Consider the following 19,128-nt stretch of genomic DNA (forward strand, 5'->3'; position numbering starts at 1 on the left):
TATTCAAGTTTAAAAATACAAACGAATATATAACAAAAGCCCACTTACAGATTTTTGTAGGAAGATTTCGAAAATTGTAAACTTTGGCACAAACTTGTCTTCCGAAAATTTGGCAGCACTTCGGCGCGACTTGACAATTGAGATCTTCGGTCGAGCAGCACTCCGACACTGGTTAGAAACTTTGGACTGCACGAAATCTCCTTCTCTTTCTTTTCCTTGCTTGGCCGAAATTTAGGAGTGTGAGGGGAAAAGAGCCAAAATTTCTTGTAGGCTTGGTGGTGTGTTTTCTCTCAACCTAGATGCCATATTTATAGGTGCCAAAAAGGCTTTCCACCTAGCCACCTTGGTCAACACTTGGGGTCCAAGAAAAGATTTGAATGTGATCATTATGATGGCTCAAAATCTCATGCATTCCTTAATTGTCACTTTGGTTTTCTAAAGGGTCATTTCCTGCATCATTAATATGTCTTAGTCCTTTAGCTCCTCCCTTAGCTCCTTCATGGGTTTACTCAAAGGTTATTTCTTGCATAATTAATTTGTCCAAACCTTTAGCTCTTCTCCTTGCTCCGTTTTGGTTCTTTTAGGACAAGAAAGGATGAGCTTCTTCGAGCTGAAAGATCGAGCTCATGAGCTAGGGGTTTACTCCCCAAGAATGAATGAACTTCCTTGAACTAAGGGTTTTAGATTTTGAGCTAAGGGTTTCTTTTCCAAGAATCTTGGAGTTTCCTTGAGCTGAGGGTTTCCTCTTCTGAGCGACGTACCCTCAATTCTCAAGGTTTTGCATTGCCTTGGCTTCTTTTTGAACTACTTTCCGAGCTTTATGAGGTTCTTTGCTTCGAAAAATCCGGGTTCTCACAAATAATCTCTCAGCTTCCAGCAATAACTCGGCCTTCCGCCTAACCTCTTTGTAACCAACCTGTGAAACCCCATCAATCAATAATGATTCCTGCATAGCCATAAGATTTTGCTTAGCTATAAATGCTCTACTAGAGATGTGACTGAATTGTTGCTGATTCATCCTTTGTAGAGGCTTTTTTAAACTTTTGAACATCTGTTTCAGTCGGTATTGTGCTGTACCACCGCCGCTATATCTCCACGCATCAGATACCAATGCCTCGAAATTGTCACTCAAAGCCCACATGTTGAAGAACTTGAAAGGCTTCTTCTTAGGTGCTTCTGTATCACGAAAAACCACAATAGACATCGAATGGTCCGAAACACAACCAGGGACCATAAATTCAGCAATAGCAAAAGTGTTCGAAGTCAACCAATGATTATTAACCAGAACTCTATCCAATTTACTACAAACCTGATGGCTCATCCAAGTGTAATAGCAGCCTATATGCCGAAGATCTGATAAATCCAACGAGTTAAAACAATCAACAAAATCTTTTGTTTCGTAATTTTTGACCTTTAATCCACCTAACTTCTCATCCGGGGACAAAACATTATTAAAATCCCCCAAAACCATCCACGGAATGTTACAGTTATTACCAATATCTAGTAAATCCTTCCATAACAAGCGTCGCTGGCAAATCGTATGAAGCCCGTAAACAAAGGAAGTGTAAAAGCAAAACTCAGTTTTTAGGCACTTGATTCGAACATGAATAAACTGATCACTCATGCAAATAACATCAAGATCAACTGTAGTAGAGTTCCATAAAACAAAAATACGCCCCTTAATGCTAAACTGAAAATTATGGATAGCATTCATACCTCGAAAGCGTAACCGCAGCATGGCATTGAGCGCCTTTTCATCAAATTTCGATTCCAAAATACCAAAAATATCAAGCTTGTGAGTAGTCATGATAGATTGAGCACTCTTTTGTTTTAGAGGTTTGTGAAAACCTCTAACGTTCCAACAAGCGAGCTTCATTGAGGGTTGAAGGCAATTGTGGGTTGCCGCCCCTTTTCATCATTTCCAACCTTAGCCGATTTGCTAGGATTATTCCTTTCCATAGGTTCGGTATCACAAGGGCTATTTGTTTCCATATCTTCAAAGAATGTTGCCATTTCTTTATTATTTCCCACTTTGGATGCTTCGTTTTTGGTGTTTTTCTTAGCCTTCTTGTTCTTCTTATTGTTAATCACAGTCTTGAATTCTACGACAATAGTAGGAACATGACATTGAGTTGTCTCCATGTTATCACAAAGCATCGGTGCCTTACCTTTATCATTAGCAGCACACTGTTGGGCATTTGTTTCATCACCAGCAGACGGCAGCACATCAGTAGGTTCACTAGCCTTGGAAGGAGAAGAACCAGCATCATTCCTATTCAATTTAGGAGGCACTACAGAATGGTAACAAGAAGGCCCTGCCTCAGCAGATTTACGATGAATAGGCCGCCCCCGAGAAGTGCCAGGTCGCCAGGTAACACTCTTAGCACGTGCTCGATAATTGGTTTTGATTGGAATTCCAGCCCCACCCTTTAAATCTGTCGTATTTCGATGAGAAAAGTGCACACAAGTATCTTTGATATGACCAACCTTGCGGCAATAAGTGCAAAATTTCAATTCCTGTTCATATTCAAAATTAATCACTACATCCCCAATCGGTAATTCAATAGTCATTTCCGATATCTTTGGTTTGGAAGCTTCAATTTCAATTAGAACACGTGCATATTTAACCCGTTTACGTTGATAAGTAAGCATATCCATGTGAATAGGAGTACCTAGACGAGAAGACAACTTACTCAAGATGTTGAAGTTCCAACAGTCCGGTGGTAATCCATGAATTTGCACCCAAGATGGCACCGAATTCATATCCTCCTCTCTAAATCTGAAACATTTCGGCATCTCCTTAAGAAAAAGATGGTACCCGAATACCATATATGAACCTCCACACAACACCTTCTCCTTAGCTTCAATACTTGGAAAGGTGAAGATAATCCAGCCACTCTCATGTGTTTGGAACTTAATATCCGAACCCCACCTTCGAGCTAAATCAAAAAGGGCAGCAGTCGGTGGTTTGCCACTAATCACATAGCCGAGAAGACATATACCATACGTGGCCTCAATAGAATCGATATCATTTATGTCAAACTTGAGTTTATCCACTCCAGTATCTACTAGCTCGAGCTTATAATCTGCATTTGCCATTCTATTGTTCTTGAACAAACTAGCATATGAGACTTTAGCTTTCTTTTGTGGTACCTCAGAAATATCCGGATGCTTGTGCAAGCTTGGAGGAATATTCTCCACCGATTTCTTGCTAGGCACAGATGAATTTTCCAGTGCTTCAACATTAGTATCACACTGCTCATTCATCCTTTGCGCATTCATCTGTTGTTCAGACAAGGAACCAACAGTCGAAGCATTGGCATTTTGTTGCACACCTTTGCCATCAGTCTTGCTGCTCGAATTACTCATTGAGTCAATATCACAAACACTTAGAGGGCTGAAAGTAGATTAACACGGTTTTTGTTTACACGATAATGCTTGGGAAGAAGATATTAAGACTCACAGAAATCAGCTTAAGTTCCAACAATCACGTGTTTTGGTCGTCCGGCTACACTGATGTAATGTAATAAATGGTTTATCCATCTAAAGCTATATTTTTCAAATAGAAGTTCAAATAAGAGTTCAGCTTTTAGTAAGGCCTAAGCATAAGATTTCTGTTGTAAAATCTATCATGTTTCATTCATCTTTCTTCTGGACCGAATACTGTCTAAACCACGACAAACAATACATATTACTAGTGCAACGATGCACGCAATATTTTTTATAATTCATTTGTGTATGAATTACATATGAACGGAAGAATAAAGAGAATTTTTTATTTAAAACTTCAATTGGAAGTTGCAACAGATCCAAATGAAAGGAATTGATAAAACAGTACTAAAAACAGAATTTTGTCACTTAGACCTATTAAGGTTTATAGAGTTTTGTATAGACAAAAAAAATAAAAAGATTCAGTATTTGGGAAATAAAGACACAAAAATCAGAATCAATATAGAATCCCTTTTTTGAGCACTTAACCGATGAATTTCGGTGTTCAAAAAATGATTCGCAGAGAAGAGAGATATTTGTACTTTACTGATGTATATTTAAATGATGATCAAAATAAAATTATAAAAAATAGTAAGAACTACACTGTAATTTTGATATATAAATTGAAAAATAGAAGAATTAAAAAATGATCTCAGTGAAAATTGAACATATATCTTAAACCTCAAAAAACAATGATTGTATCTGCTGAACTACATATAACTTGCATTAAAATTTTAACATTTTATTGATATATAATTATTAAAACAGATCATAACACCAAAGTTGATTATTCTAAGTGTCTCAAACTTAATAAAATAATATAGATATAATATAATTATTGAAAAACTTGAGAACATAGTGTGCCTATTAAAATATATGATACGGTAATACAATCATTTTTAGTAGTAAAGAAAAATAAAATATAAAATAATGATCACATAGGCAAATAGAAATCGGATCGACAAATTATGAAAAATTATAGTTTCTGTGAAATAAGAAAACATTTTGAAGATAAACAAATATTGCCTTAAATTCCCAACTGTTATATAAAAATTCGAGTACTTGACGTTTTAGCAACTCAACTCGACACAATCGCAACCAAATTTCTCTAGCTTGGGAAATATCACTAAACTATAGCACCACTCCACACACGCTCGTACATCCCTTCTTACACAAAGGTAAAATTAGTTGAGAGTGATCCAAACTATTGCGACTCAAAATAAAACTAAAAATGATATTCATACGAATCCAGTGCATCTCCCAGTTTCAGAAAAGAATGATTTAACTACCAAAATCACTTTAATGTTCCACCAATTGGAACTGTCCATCCATCACAACATACACATGCAAATAAATCCCCAGGCGTAGGCAACATTAATTCATGAAGCTATACAGCATACTCTGATATTTCTCACATAGGAGTTGTAAAACAGCAAAGCCGAGCATTTGTGAGGTTACCTTCCCTGTTTCAGACGATTATCTATGCTTTGTGTCAACTCCCTTGCTCCGAAACGAAGACAGTGAGAAAAACGATGGTCTTTGAGCTGTAAAATCAAACCAAATCGTTAAACATACAAGCTTTCTTTGTTCCACTGAAAACACAAGTAAAACGTACTTCCACATTTATCAAATTTTCAAAATAACAAACAGAACAGTGAGTGACCAAAACTGCTACAATTGCGCCGCTGAGCTATCCTTGGAAACGAAACCCATTCATGAGACCAACCAACTACCTTTTGGTTCACAGGGCTTCGATTCTGTATCACAGTCACATATAATATGTGCACACGCGTAATAAAGAACTTAGATTCCCAAATTAGCAAAAGTTTGTTGTATGCATTAAAAATTATCGCATCAGGTGTGATCTTAAATGTGTTTCTGCATTGACGGCAAGTAGTTCTTCAAGGGAACAGAGGCTCGACATAAACAAACCCGAGACTTAAACCAACAATCAAGATAAAAAATTTATCGTGCAAAGCAACATTATCCACGAAGAAACTCCCTCGGATATAAAGCCTCCAGTCTTACACTTATCTTCTAATCTTGAGAAGAATGAGTGTTTGCCGAGGCACAGTGTATCTATTTTCTATAGGCTTCAAAACAATGAATTTCCAGCCAAAACGAAGTTCAAACAGCCAATGACAATAAATAATAATGGGTCTGATTAACAGTACCGTAGGTTGTAAATTAGAAGCACGAGCATATAATGTTCAGTCAAGAGTGTATTTCTTCGGGTCATGTTCAAATATATATAATACATATAAAAATATATATACATACATATAATCATACAAGTCACCTTTAATTGAGCTTCCAGACATTGGATCGTCCCTCAGTTTAAAGTTGGCCGAAGGTGCTGGGATAGAGCTCTGTGAAGGTTGAACTGTAAGAAGGGAATAAAGTCAACTTGAAATCTACAAATGGAGTATTGAAAGAAAAAACTGTTCAATAACAAAAAATGAAGGGAGAGAATTGGAAAAGATAATAACGATACCCAATCACATAAAACCACAATCAAACATTCTTTAATTTGTTCATGCACATACAGGCACCTCAAAAATGAGAAAAATTTGAATTTACTTGGCTTGCATAATTCAACAAAGCTGTATCCCCTTATGTTAGTCTGTTAGGAAATACACTGCATAGATCCTCTTTGACTAAGTGTGTCCGTATATACATACAAATCAAGAGAGAGAGAGACAGAGAAGCTCATAATGCAAACTTATACAGTGAGACGAGCATATAACTGCGGATTAACATGATGATGATTAAAAAATCAAGAAATAAATCATAAAATGAATTATTATTTGGGATCTCCCAGATGTAGGACATAATTTTGTAACATAATGCCAAAAGGTTTTATATCTCACTCAGTACACAAGTGTCATCCATTAACATTAAGGTCCATAATTTCAAAGATATTAAAGTTACTTTCTCAAACTTTACTCTTTAATCAGAACAGCAAAAACTGGAAAGAAGGAACCACAATAAAAGAAACACCAATATGCAATGAGTTATCATGAATCACCTTGTTCATTGAAAAATTCACTTTCATTGAAGCTATCATCAGTGGGTTGAGCTTGAGAAAATCCCATTCTTGACTTTCTCAGATCTTCTGATGACCGGTTAGCAGGATCACGTCCATCTTCAGTATCATCGTCTCCTTCTGATGTGGTTGCTGATAACCAGTCAACCAAACTCTCCGAGCCACGATTTTTTCTTCCGAATTTCAGAAACCTTTTAAATCCCCTAGTCATATCTTTACGGGATAAATTATTGGATGAATTGGCCACCAACATTGGCTTCTGAGCTGTTCCCCATTTCTTCCTCATTCGAGCTGCATCAGACTCAACTTGACTTAACGACTGTGAGTTCCATGAAGCAGGACTTCCAACTGGGGAGTCCACAGATGCATCAACATCGGACAAATCATGAGGATAAGAAAATGAATGTTGAACGCGTGAATTCCATAACATAGGACTTTCCCCAGGCCAATCTTGCATAGATTCAACAGGGTGGAAGCCAGAGGGTACAACTGTAGATAACTGAGAACCCAAAGCTTGGTCAAGTAGAGAAAATGCCATCTTGTTATCACCATTTTCTGATCCTGAATCAAATAACTTCTCAGTTTCCATCACCAATCTTGGTTCTTCATTGTCCAAAACCTCGTGACCTTCAGCTTTCAAGGTTTCAAATTCCTCCTCTACTTCATCTTTACCAGTATTCTCAAAGTCATCTGTTCCAGAGGCCAAGTCATTATTTCCTTCTTCATTCTTTATAGGCTCAGATCGCACAGAGGCCATATGTTTTGTATTACTTGCTCTTGCAACATAGCTTGTACGACTACCCTTTCTGAGAAAAGGCTTAGCTGCAACATTCTTGGGAACTTCCTCATCAAATTTCATCGGTGTCAAAACAGCACCATCGGATTCCAAAGGGGACACATCCCTTAACTCGTTATGATTTACTGAGCTTTTCCTCAATAATTGTGATTGGTGTGACTTCTCATCCTTCACAGCCGCTGCTTCTTCACTACTGCTCTTGCTACGGGAATAGCTTCTTACTTGTGAACGAGTCGTCTTACTGGTTCCAGAAGATGGCTTGGTGTTTTCTTTTCTCAGTTCAGAGAAGTTGGGTACAGATTGTATGAGTGGATTTTCTGGTTGCGTCTTCGCCTCCTAGAATTTATACTGGAAGTTCTTATAGCAGATCTTGAACCAGGAGTAGCTGAGGTACCGTTTGATGATGACAGACTCCTATTGTTGGGTAAAAGCTTCTTATCCTGTGCACCTGAAGAGACACCATCAACGAAAGTGGTGTGATCTAAAGGAACATCTTCCTGAAGATGATTCTGCTCCCCAAAATTTAATGCTTCTTCATCATCCTCACCATCACCAAAATCTAAAAGTTGCTGACAAATAAAACTTTTACAAAGTCGGTTAAACAGAAACAGAAGATCAACTCCATTAAACTCGTAAAATTGCATGGGCACGCATTAGGGGCATATATCAGTAGAATATAACAAATCTACCTGCTTTCTTTTCGTAATTGACCTGCTATTAAATGACCTGAGTCTCTCAGCACGTCGACGAGTATTGGATACTGAATCCAGTCTATCTTCAGAAGCTGAAAATTTGGCCTTCAAATCAGATTTACTCCTCTCAAGACTATCCTGCATGGACTTCAATCTAGCTTCTTTCTCTGCTCTGTTGGAACTCCAATCTTCCCTTAGCTTTGCATCTCTTTTTTCGGTATACCTGTCATAGAATTTCCCTCGAGAACCATCTGAAACAGAAAGCTCAGAAAACTCTTTACTTAAAGCATCACCATAATTCTGATTATCAATAATTTTTGGGATGGAGGTTGCATCAAGCTTGGTTATGATTTTGGTATTCCTGTTAGGTTCTCTTGCCGGGTAATAGCCAGACACTTGGGAACTAATATTGACTACTGGTTTTGAATGGTATAAACTAGTTGTTGACTCGTGTTGCATTTTAGCTGGCCTGCCTCTAGAGCCAGAGTGAGATTGATCACCTGGGATTCGTAGCTTATGCTCAGCAAAAAGCTTCTCAAGCTCATTTGCTTTCATCTTCAACTCATCATTAAGTTCCTGATTACCTTTTGACTGTCTTTTTCTTTCAGCTTGCTCAAGCGGTGGTGTTTTAAACGAATCAAGGCTTTCTTCAGTGTCTATTGAGAACTTACCAGAGAAGGCCCCCCCAATGATTCCGACAGAACAGCTTTCATCTCTTTGAATTTCTGCCTTTCGACTATGGTCAGCTGCCAAGCCTTGTTTGTTGAACTTCGTTCTCTGAGGGCCTGAATTTTCAATACTTGGCACAGAACTATCGGTTACCTTCTCGGATGACTTTGATTCTTTCTTTTCAACTCCTACAAATTCTGCAACAGATTTTACATCTGGATGCGCGAACGAGGAATCCCCTCCATTCCCTTTATAGCGAGAAGCAAAAGCCTCTCGAATTCTTGAACCAGGACCGCCATCAGAAAGTCCAGATTCTCCCAGTGTCTTGTGGGTAACCTTCGATCGTGATTGCCTAACAGCCTGATCACTTATTTCAGAATCTTCCCTATTTAAATTTTTAGACTGCCCACCGCCTTTGCTTGCAGAAGGTTTAAATCGAGTCAAAGAAGATGAATCCTTCACTCTAGCAAACTCTGTCTGCAAAGTCACTCCCTCTATAGTATCACTAAGCTCTTCACTATTCTGAGAATCCTCCAACTCCCCTTTATCCCCCAACCCCAAAACAACCACGTTTTTAACTCCAAGCAAAGGCCTCTTCTCTTCTGAATTATCATGATGCTTGCTATTAAATGATATTGACTGAGTTGAGTCACACACTTGTCTTTTCAAGGGAACATTTTCGACAAGACCCAAGTTAGAATTGGAACCTAACTTGTTAAAAGAACTCCCTTTCGACTCACTGGTATCACCAACCCTACCCAGATTAGCCATAATTTTTATCTCTGGTGTAACAGAATCAGAACCCACGGCAAAAACTTTTTTCTCCTCAGACTGCTTGCTCTGAGAAACTGAGGCAGTTGACTGGGAATAAGAGGGGCTTTCAGTATCTTTCTTTTCAGCACTTAGGTCAATGCTCATGTCACTAGCACCACTCCATCTCCTCAAAAGCGAAGTTCCAGATGACGACATGTCAGATGACATCCGCCTCAGTTCAGAAAACTTCCCTACAGTTGGCTTTCCTCCAGATGTCTCCTTCTGCTTGTTTTCAAACAAGTTTATCCTATCCTGCACACTAAGACGTCTGGTAGGCTGACTTGCCTGAATTGATGGCTCAGGATTCTGATCAGAATTTGATGAGCTCTTCTCTTTCTTCTCGACACCTTCCCTCTCGACGCTTGATTCCATGTTGATGGTGCGATTGCTGGAAAGGGAAGGAAGGGCATTGGGCTGCTGAAATGTGGCAGTTTGTTCTTGATTGAGTGGTGGTGATGACGGGAGATTGTCGACATCAATTGACATGTCCGACCCGCACGAAGAACGAATTATTCGATCATCAGACACAGGTCTCCACTGATTCATTAAATCCGGTCGCCTCTCACATAGTGATATCAACTTGCAGCATGCTTCACTACGCACAAATACAACTTAAATTTAGTTCAAAATTAAAATAAAGATTTTTTCACCAATAATTTTGTTCAAATAAGGTATAATTTTACCGTTGTGATCTAGGTTAGAATCGATTTCATGTTATGACCATAGATATATAATTCAAGTCACATAAAACTACACCAAAACTCCGAAAGCAGACCATATTTAATCTATGTGGGTTCTTCATTATTCCTTCAATGTGATACCAAAAGTTTTCCAAGTACTTACTTTAAACAATGAGCACCAAATTTATCTGCAAACATTTGAAGTTCAGAGACTGTGTCAATATTAAAACCAGCAGCAGCAGCACGAGCACAGGCTGTTGACAAGTCCTCCTGAACTGCGACAAGCCTTACATCGATAGCTCTCAAAAGCTCCTTTCTGCGAGGATGGTAAATAATCAGAATATGCACAGGACATATACGTGCACATACGTACACAGAGAAAGATGAAGTAGATAAACCTTCATGATGGACATTTGACACGTCGACTATATTTATTATAAGGACTTTGATCAAAGTGTTGAGAACATAGTTGTCAAGGGCGCAAAACACACAAGAGCCATGGAGCCTAAGTCACAAGACGAGGCGCGCACCTTACCGAAGCAAGTCGCACATGTTTAAATTTTTTAAAATACATATTTATGTTAGAGTAAATATATTAAAATATGAAATAATTAAGTCACAATGTCACTCAAAACAAAAAAATAATTAATAACTTCATAGTAATTAGTAACATGATTAAATTCTTCAATTATCTAAATCAAATTCATCTCCTTCCATCGAATTATGAGAGTCCCTAGAACTTTCAGATTTGTATTCTTCTTTGGTTTTTATAATTTTTTTTTTCTACATCAAATGCTTCTTCCTCTTCATCCAAAAGATGTGAAATCAGTCTTTTTCTGATTGTTTTAGATGTAGATGTCCTCACCTTGTTTTTCTATTCAAGACTCTCTTCTTTTGATTTCAATGTTGGAGCGTTGGGTTGCTAGGATTTGGACTTTTTGTTTTAAACAAGTAATTAAAAAAAATCACTCATACGCGCTTTAAGAGCTCTTGAGTGAACTTCCAAGGCTAGTCCAAGCAAGCGCCTGGGCTCGCCTTAGTGAATCGTTCCTTGTCTCTCGCCTACGCTCGCCTTTGACAACTATGGTTGAGAACAACCAAACGATATTTACAAGAAAAGACAAGTAATAAAGGTGTTTCATCTGTAAGCAGCATACCTATACGAAATTACTTACGTGTAGTGCACCATGAAACGAAATCCACATCAAACATTAATTTAACTTCCTGTATCACAAGCTAACTATTATAGAATGTAATTAATTCTAGCAGGCCATTACAACCGAGATAGCTTAAAACTTCAAATTATATTTGGATTGTAAACTCACATTTACAAACTTTTCAAGCAACTATTACTTGTTAACTGATTGATGTGATAGACCTGACACCTTATGGGGTTCATTATAACCACAACTTCTGTGCGCTGAGTTAATGGCCATTGATACCCTCGGGATAGCCCGGGTTGTGCCCGAGTCATGGACGATTCTTGTGCCCGGGGCATGAACGACCCAGGATACTGGATAGATGGCCAGAATCAGGACAAGTCAGCAGGAAGGGTTCATCAGAAGCCGGGCGGGTGAATGCCCGGGACGTCTCCTCCCGGGCCACTGGACGCCCGGGCTCTCGTACAAGCTCCCGGGAACTTTCTACCCGAGCCACCTCGATATGAGCATCGCCCTCGAGTATACTAACAGAATAGGATGTTGGCGACTGTCTCATCTCTGACACCTAGGCCGATGGGTTGACAAAATCAGGTGGGACTGGATGTGACCAGTGTGAGATTTAACATGTCAGAATATATAGTGTATTCAGCCGTCCTACTATAATTAGTAGGTAGCACGGAGAACGAGGTCATCATTACTTCTTCTACTATAAATATCAGGTTCTCTCTTTACGTTTACATTCATTCATTCACACCAATATCACAACCATCACTTGGTTACATTGGTTCTTGGCTTGAATCATTCACTGACTTAAGCATCGGAGTGGCCACGCCGGACACCCTTCCGGCGCTCATTCACTTGGTTATCTCCTTGTCTGCAGGTTACAGTGGAAGCTATAGCTCACAGATTCATCTACTTACTCATTTTCCTGAACAACATTATTGATTTGATCTGGTGGAACACCTGACCCAGCTCACCCATTTCACCCGGATCGCATCAGCCATAAAGGTTGACTTATAAAGAAAATACTCAAAACTGACATGAAGTGATAGAAACTAGAGAGGTACAGACAGAATAATCACATCCATTGGTAGAAAGTGATCTCACACATTAGGATCGAATCATAAAAATAAATCCAGCCAAATGAATAAAAAAATGATAATGTTAAAATGTGAAACAGAGTAAAGAGTTGATACTTTGTAGCATCTTCTGCATCCGTTGTGCCACCTGGAGCATTTGACATATCAAGTCATTGATTCAGAGTAACAGACTATTATTATTTCACAAAAAAAAAAAAGGAACAAAACAATTATGAAACTAAAGATATGTTACTTGTTTCAAATGTATCTTAACTGACTGAAAAAATTCAAAATATTGGACCCCAATTCCTGAAAACTCTAGAATCAGCTAGATGAGCCATTCAAATAGGTCCACTTTCACAATTGAAGTGCAGCAAAATAATTTCAGAATATAGTTACTGGTATGGTATTCCATGCAACAAGTATCATATGCTCGTGCTTTATGTAATCTATACAAGGAAAAAAGTGTGTTGTTTTGGATAAAACTTCAAAAACAAAAAACAGATGCATACCTCAAGGTGCCGTGAAAGATTTAATAACACAACACAAGTGGTTTTTTCACTTATTCTTTTGGTTTATCCACGTCTAGATTTCAGGTACAATCAAGAAAAAGAAAAATATTGGATAAAATACATCAAGAATTAGTAATGAAATCCATACCAGAAAGTTGATCTCCAGGTCCCTGTTATTAAACAGGGGAAATTTTTTAGTTATGCTATAGTCACAGAAGTACCAGTTAAACCATCTGATCATGCATATATAAATACCTGCGAATATATTTTTCGCGCTGCTTCCAATTGTGACATCTCAGAATCAAATGTTACAACCAGTTCCAAAACCTCTGGCGTACTTACAAATCGCACAAACCTGAAAGATTAACAATAATAGGTACTGAGCATGAATTAAACAATTTTCCAAGTAGCAAATGGCAATACCTCTCAAGTGTTCCCTTTGTGAACCACATTTCAGCATTTTTCCGTCGTCCAACTTCAAGCTTAACTGACTGTGCAGCAGAAGCGACTTGATCCTCTGCAACCTTCAAATGTGTAACAAAGGGTTTGAGCAATCCTGATGCGATCTTTTCTGTGCTGCCATTGCTTGAAACAAACAATTCGCATCTGGCCAAAGCAGAGCTCAAAGTAAACAAAACTAAGGATAGAAATTACCCTTTAACTTGATAATGAGATTAAATATAGGAACCACAATCCTCACCTGGAACGCTTTGGAGACAGCTGAAATAAAGCATAATCTAGAGGTGCATCCGACTTCATTTTTGCCATCAAGGAGAATACAATGTATTCACCTTACTCTTCTTTTATATACCGAATTCCATCCCAAAAATTTTGACATTTGATGATTTCTAACTATTTTTTAAAACCGATCACATTTAGCACAGCCTGAGGAGCCTGCATTTAAAGTCAGACTACACCCAAAGATGGAAAATCCATTAAATGAGCATGCAGAAATCCAGAGAGAGAAGAATAAGAAGAAGATTCTCGATGAGGTGAAAAGAAGTACACACAAGAGTTCTCATCTCTTCTGATTTACCTAACATTCACCTACATCAGTATTAACTCAACTACAAACCAAGCGTAAAATCAAAATTCACTCAGATCTGATTATGCCGAAAAACCAAATTCATTTGTCAGATTCATCCTCCAACGCGGCTCTATCCCGACCCAGAACAAGCTCAATCTAAAGCAATGTAGCAAGAACCGAACACATTCTACGACAACAAACTCGATTAACGTAAAAACCCATCATCTAAAACTAACTTAAAGTCGCATACAATGCGAGACAATCGAGCTAACTTAAAAGCAGACCTCACCGTTGTAAAGGGGGAGATCTTCACGTCTCAGCCCCGATAGTCAGTTTCAAGTGCAGACCCAACTCAACATTTCCAGCTGCAGATAAAATGCCCACAAATTCGACCCATTTGGGTTCAAAAAACAGAAGGGTTTAGGTGGTTTTTTGCCCCCAATTTAGAGAAAGAAAAACCACAAATGGGGGAGCAGAGTTGGTTTCTGCTTTACTCCTTCCTTAAGTGAATTGCAGTGTATCTCCCACTTTCCTTCGCCGTAATTACACACACTGCGTGTACAGAGAGTGAAAAAGGAGGAGTTTGTGGGGATGAAAGAATGATTAGAGTAGATTTCTACTTTTCTCCGAAAAGATTAATTTGGATTATAAAAAAAAAAAAAAACCGCTTTTTTTTGTTCTTTGTTTTACTGGATGGTGTTTTTGTTGTTGCAGTGTGAAATTGGATATTTTTCAAGTGTGAAAAATGCACTCACACCGACCATGTTTGGAAGCGAGAACAATCCGTCACGTGGGACTGTTTCGTTAATCGTCTTGTGAAAAGACGAAGATGTCCCGATGGTGAGTCTAATTCCCCATCGGATTTCTGATTACGGAACCTTAGAACGTTCTATATACTAGTTATTTTGCACACACGATACATATGTGTACAATCTTTTTTATCATTATCGATGAACTAAAGTGAAATTTGACAAATTGTGAAAGGACTATATTGATATTTTAATTGTTGAAAAAAAAATAAATAAATAAAAGTGTGTGTTGAAATTTAAAAACAAAAAACAAAAGTGTAATATTAGTTCATATAAGAGTAAATTTGGAAAAAAAGTTGATGTTCTCTCTAGGTAGTTATTATCATGTATTCACACTTAATAATATAGTATAGATAGTATAGATTTCTACCATACATTTTTTTTGGGTATGTCTCTTGTGAAACGGTCTCACGAATCTTTATCTGTGAGATGGGTCAACCCTACGATATTCACAATAAAAAGTAATACTCTTAGCATAAAAATAATATTTTTTCATGGATAACCCAAATAAGATATCCGTCTCACAAAATACGATATATTTTTATTTTTATTTTATTGCAGTTGGCGTTTGCAAAAAATAATTATAAACTTAATTTTATTAGATAATCGTAACGGGGATAAAAATTGGCAAGATAATATAGAGATGTGTTTAAACTTAATTTTATTAGATAATCGTAAAGGGGACAAAAATTGGCAAAGATAATATAGATATGTGTTTGTTCAAGTTAATTTTATTAGATAATCGTAAAGGGGAAAAAAATTGGCAAGATAATATAGAGATGTGTTTGTTCAGGTCATATCTTAAATCTAATAATTGATGGATTTCAAATTCATAGATTTAAATTATATTCAAATATTTTTTGTAATTTAGAGAAAAAATATTATAAACTTCAAATCCACATCTTCTATTTTTATATAATATTTCATGTTAATTATGATGGATTTCAAGTTCACTCAATAATATATGCATTTGAAATTCATTATATTTTATGTTACAATTGTGTCAATATGTAAAATATAGATTCAAGATTCTATATATTGTTTAATTAGTAACAATAAAAATATAATTGAAATTTATATATTTCAAATTCATCCATCTAAATACAACCTAAATGTGTTTTTAATATGTTGAAGGATCAAAATAAAAGAAATATGTTCAGAATTTTGGAAGATGATAAATATTTCTGAAGATGAAATTAAAAGAAGTTTGGTTAAGTTTTTTTTAATGAAATAATGCTATGTACCTCTAGGTCATTGGTAATCGCATCCAATCAATATTTTCGTAAACTTCGTTTGATCGAGAATACGATTAATTAACATAACACGAATGTAATGCCCGAGAATTAAATCCTAATAATCTGTAATTATTGAATTATAATTTGATATGATTATGAAAGGATTAACCGAGACACGAAATAAGATTACACGTGAAATGTATGTGCGAGGACAGTAGCATCGGCGCACATGCGTGACATGTATGCGCGCACATGCGCGGCTTGTCCAGAGGAGTGGGCGCACATGCGCGAATAGAAGCCGCGCACATGCGCGCGACGTCCAGAGAAGTGGGCGCATATGCGCGGAGTGATGTCGCGCATATGCGCGGAAGGTCCAGTGGGTGTCGCGCATATGCGCGGAAATGTGTCGCGCATATGCGCGAGTTGCCGAGACCAAGACCAGTAGGTCTCGCGCATATGCGCGAAGGAAGGTCGCGCATATGCGCGAGACGTGCAGCAAGCACACCGAGCCATGTGGCTATATGCATGTACGTGTGTGTGTATATATATATATATATATATATATATATATATATATATATATATATATATATATATATATATATACATTACAATTCATTTCCTCAGAAACGTAAAAAGGAATCGAGAGGAATCATTTCCTCAGAAACGTAAAAAGGAATCGAGAGGAAAGTTTTTGGGAATTCGATTTCAATTTCAATCGTTTGATCAATCCGTCCGTCTGAATTGTAATCCGACTTCGGTACTGTAATCCTATCGACGTAGGCTACACTTTGACGTAAGTTTTGCTACGTTTTGACATGTTTTGAAATTATGATATTGTCAGAATTGAATAGGATTCATATATGATGTTCTTGACATGTTAGACATCATAGAATCGAAGTCAGATTAAGAAATAGACTGATTATGAAATTGTTATGAAATTCTGATTATAATCGGTTGATATCGGACAGATTTAGATTATGGATTGATTATAGATTGTATTGGATATGAGTTATAGATTGTAACTGTTATCTGGTGATGTTGTATTGACGGGAATATTGAGATTGTACCGTTATACCGTTGATTTGAATTAAATCCAGATTGATCAGATTGTTATGGAATTGACTGGTATATTGATATGAGATTATTGATATTGTCAGTATCAGACAGATTGTGAGTTCAGGACTTCGACTGAGCCAGAAACCGACGAAAGAAAGGTATAAGTCAATGTGGTATTGGGAGATGGACTTGAGTCGGTTTAGACTTGGGTTTCCCTAAATCACATACTTTACTTTATTGCATTGATATTTGCATTGATTGATTGATATCCTTGTTTTCTTGAGTTATAGATTACAGGTATTAGAAGAGTAATCTTATGACAGAAGTGCCGTTAGTGGTGGGATCACCACGGGCACATTGCACGATGTCATAAGATGGTGTATTGGCGGTTGTGCCAAAGACTGTCACTGGATGTTTGGCTATCGATGTGGATAGGATGGTGGCTTTTTCTATTACTGTTAATCAGTATTGTATCGATGTGGATAGATTAGTAGCTCTTCTATTACTGTTAATCGATGTCATATCGATGTGGATAGAATTAGAGTTGCTTCTATTACTGTTAATCGGTACTATATTGATGTGGATAGAATAATAGCTTCCTCTATTACTGGTAATCGATACCATATCGATGTGAATAGAACTGGAGTCTTTTCTATTACTGTTGATCGATACCATATCGGCGTGGATAGAACTAGAGTCTTTTCTATTACTGCTAGTCGATATACGCATGCCAACTTCTGGAATCGGGATCCCTAGACTAGGATTGAGTCTAGTCTGAATGATGTAGCTACGAGTATTGTCGACAGTTTGATATTGATTATATTTCAGACTTTGTTACATATATCTGTTACCTGATTACATGCTTTATATTGTTTATATGATTGCATGTTTCGTTGATTTATACTGGGAGTATATTCTCACCGGTTTATCCGGCTGTTGTCTTGTCTGTATGTGTACTTGACAACAGGTGAGACAGGATCAGGGTCCAGGAGATGAAGAGAGAGATCGTGATTAGAGTGGTGGCACCGGACCTGGACTAGAGATAGGGTTGAACACTTGATAGTAGTTGTCAAACCCTAGTTTGAATAAATGTTTGTGATACAGGACTTGTATTTTATATACTGATATGTATATATGGTTTGATTTCACTACGTTCCGCATTTTAAAAAGAAAAATTTTTAGACCCTGTTTTATAATTGATTAATTAGTCTCAAAAATAATTAAGAACTTGATTAGCGTCCGGGTCCCCACAACGAAGAATGAAGATCGTTTTAGTAGATATGACTCAAAATATGAAAAGTAAGTTCAACAAATAGCTAGAAAAATATCGATAAGACAAACTCCTTGTTCTTTCGTGCCATTGTATTTAGTCCAAGTTATAAATTAAAGTTTGTTATATATGGCTTGAGTCATTTTTATGATAAAGAAAACATCATGAGTTGGTAAAATTGTTTGATTTGACTATGTGAAGGTTGTATGATGAATATATATTGTCATAGTTTGATTCGTGTGATGAGATAATCGAATAATAAAATATTTGAATAATGATTTATAAGAATATAAAGATAGTTGATATAATGTGATGAAATATATAGTGTTTGGTATTAATGTATAGAAAATTGTGATACATAATTGAGTGTTTGGTGTGGTTGAATATAAAAATAAAAAATTTAAAAATATACCTTAATCTCACAAAACGACCTCAATTGAACCTTCTTTCAACACCTATGTGCAAGAAATTCATCCAACCTTTTGTGGTGTCTCCTATACCACAAAAAAACTTCATTATGTCTTTAAAAACCTTCGCATACAAAAATTGACTTGCAGAACATTCACTCCTTCGAAGACGGTAGCCGACTTCACCAACATAATTCGATTCATGGTCGACCACTGACCTATTTTTTCCTAATTTTTTAGCATTTATGCAAATATGTGATTTTCGATTATCAATGAAACGGAGATCTTGAGTAATGAAACGGAGATCTTGAGTCTATGTGATATTTATATATATATATATATATATATATATATATATATATATATATAACGTGTCTTCTTTTCT

General features: G+C 36.9%; 2 protein-coding genes across 2 annotated transcripts; both read right to left on the bottom strand.

The window, feature by feature from the left end:
* Nucleotides 1-763: 763 nt before the first annotated feature.
* Nucleotides 764-1,876, bottom strand: LOC140807752 (uncharacterized). The gene has a single exon (XM_073164714.1). It carries the CDS (start codon nt 1,874-1,876, stop codon nt 764-766), a length of 1,113 nt encoding a protein of 370 aa, XP_073020815.1.
* Nucleotides 1,877-4,583: 2,707 nt separating this feature from the next.
* On the bottom strand, nt 4,584-14,624 carry LOC140830373 (uncharacterized). The gene is given in 11 exon segments (XM_073193640.1): nt 4,584-5,033; nt 5,789-5,872; nt 6,518-7,658; nt 7,661-7,900; nt 8,021-10,100; nt 10,349-10,501; nt 12,542-12,572; nt 13,085-13,106; nt 13,192-13,291; nt 13,360-13,542; nt 13,637-14,624. Coding segments are annotated over 11 exon segments (4,170 nt in total). The 5' UTR covers nt 13,705-14,624; the 3' UTR covers nt 4,584-4,965.
* Nucleotides 14,625-19,128: the final 4,504 nt, after the last annotated feature.

Source organism: Primulina eburnea, chromosome 1 (genome assembly GCF_022965805.1).
Source record: "Primulina eburnea isolate SZY01 chromosome 1, ASM2296580v1, whole genome shotgun sequence".
Lineage (NCBI taxonomy): Eukaryota > Viridiplantae > Streptophyta > Magnoliopsida > Lamiales > Gesneriaceae > Primulina > Primulina eburnea.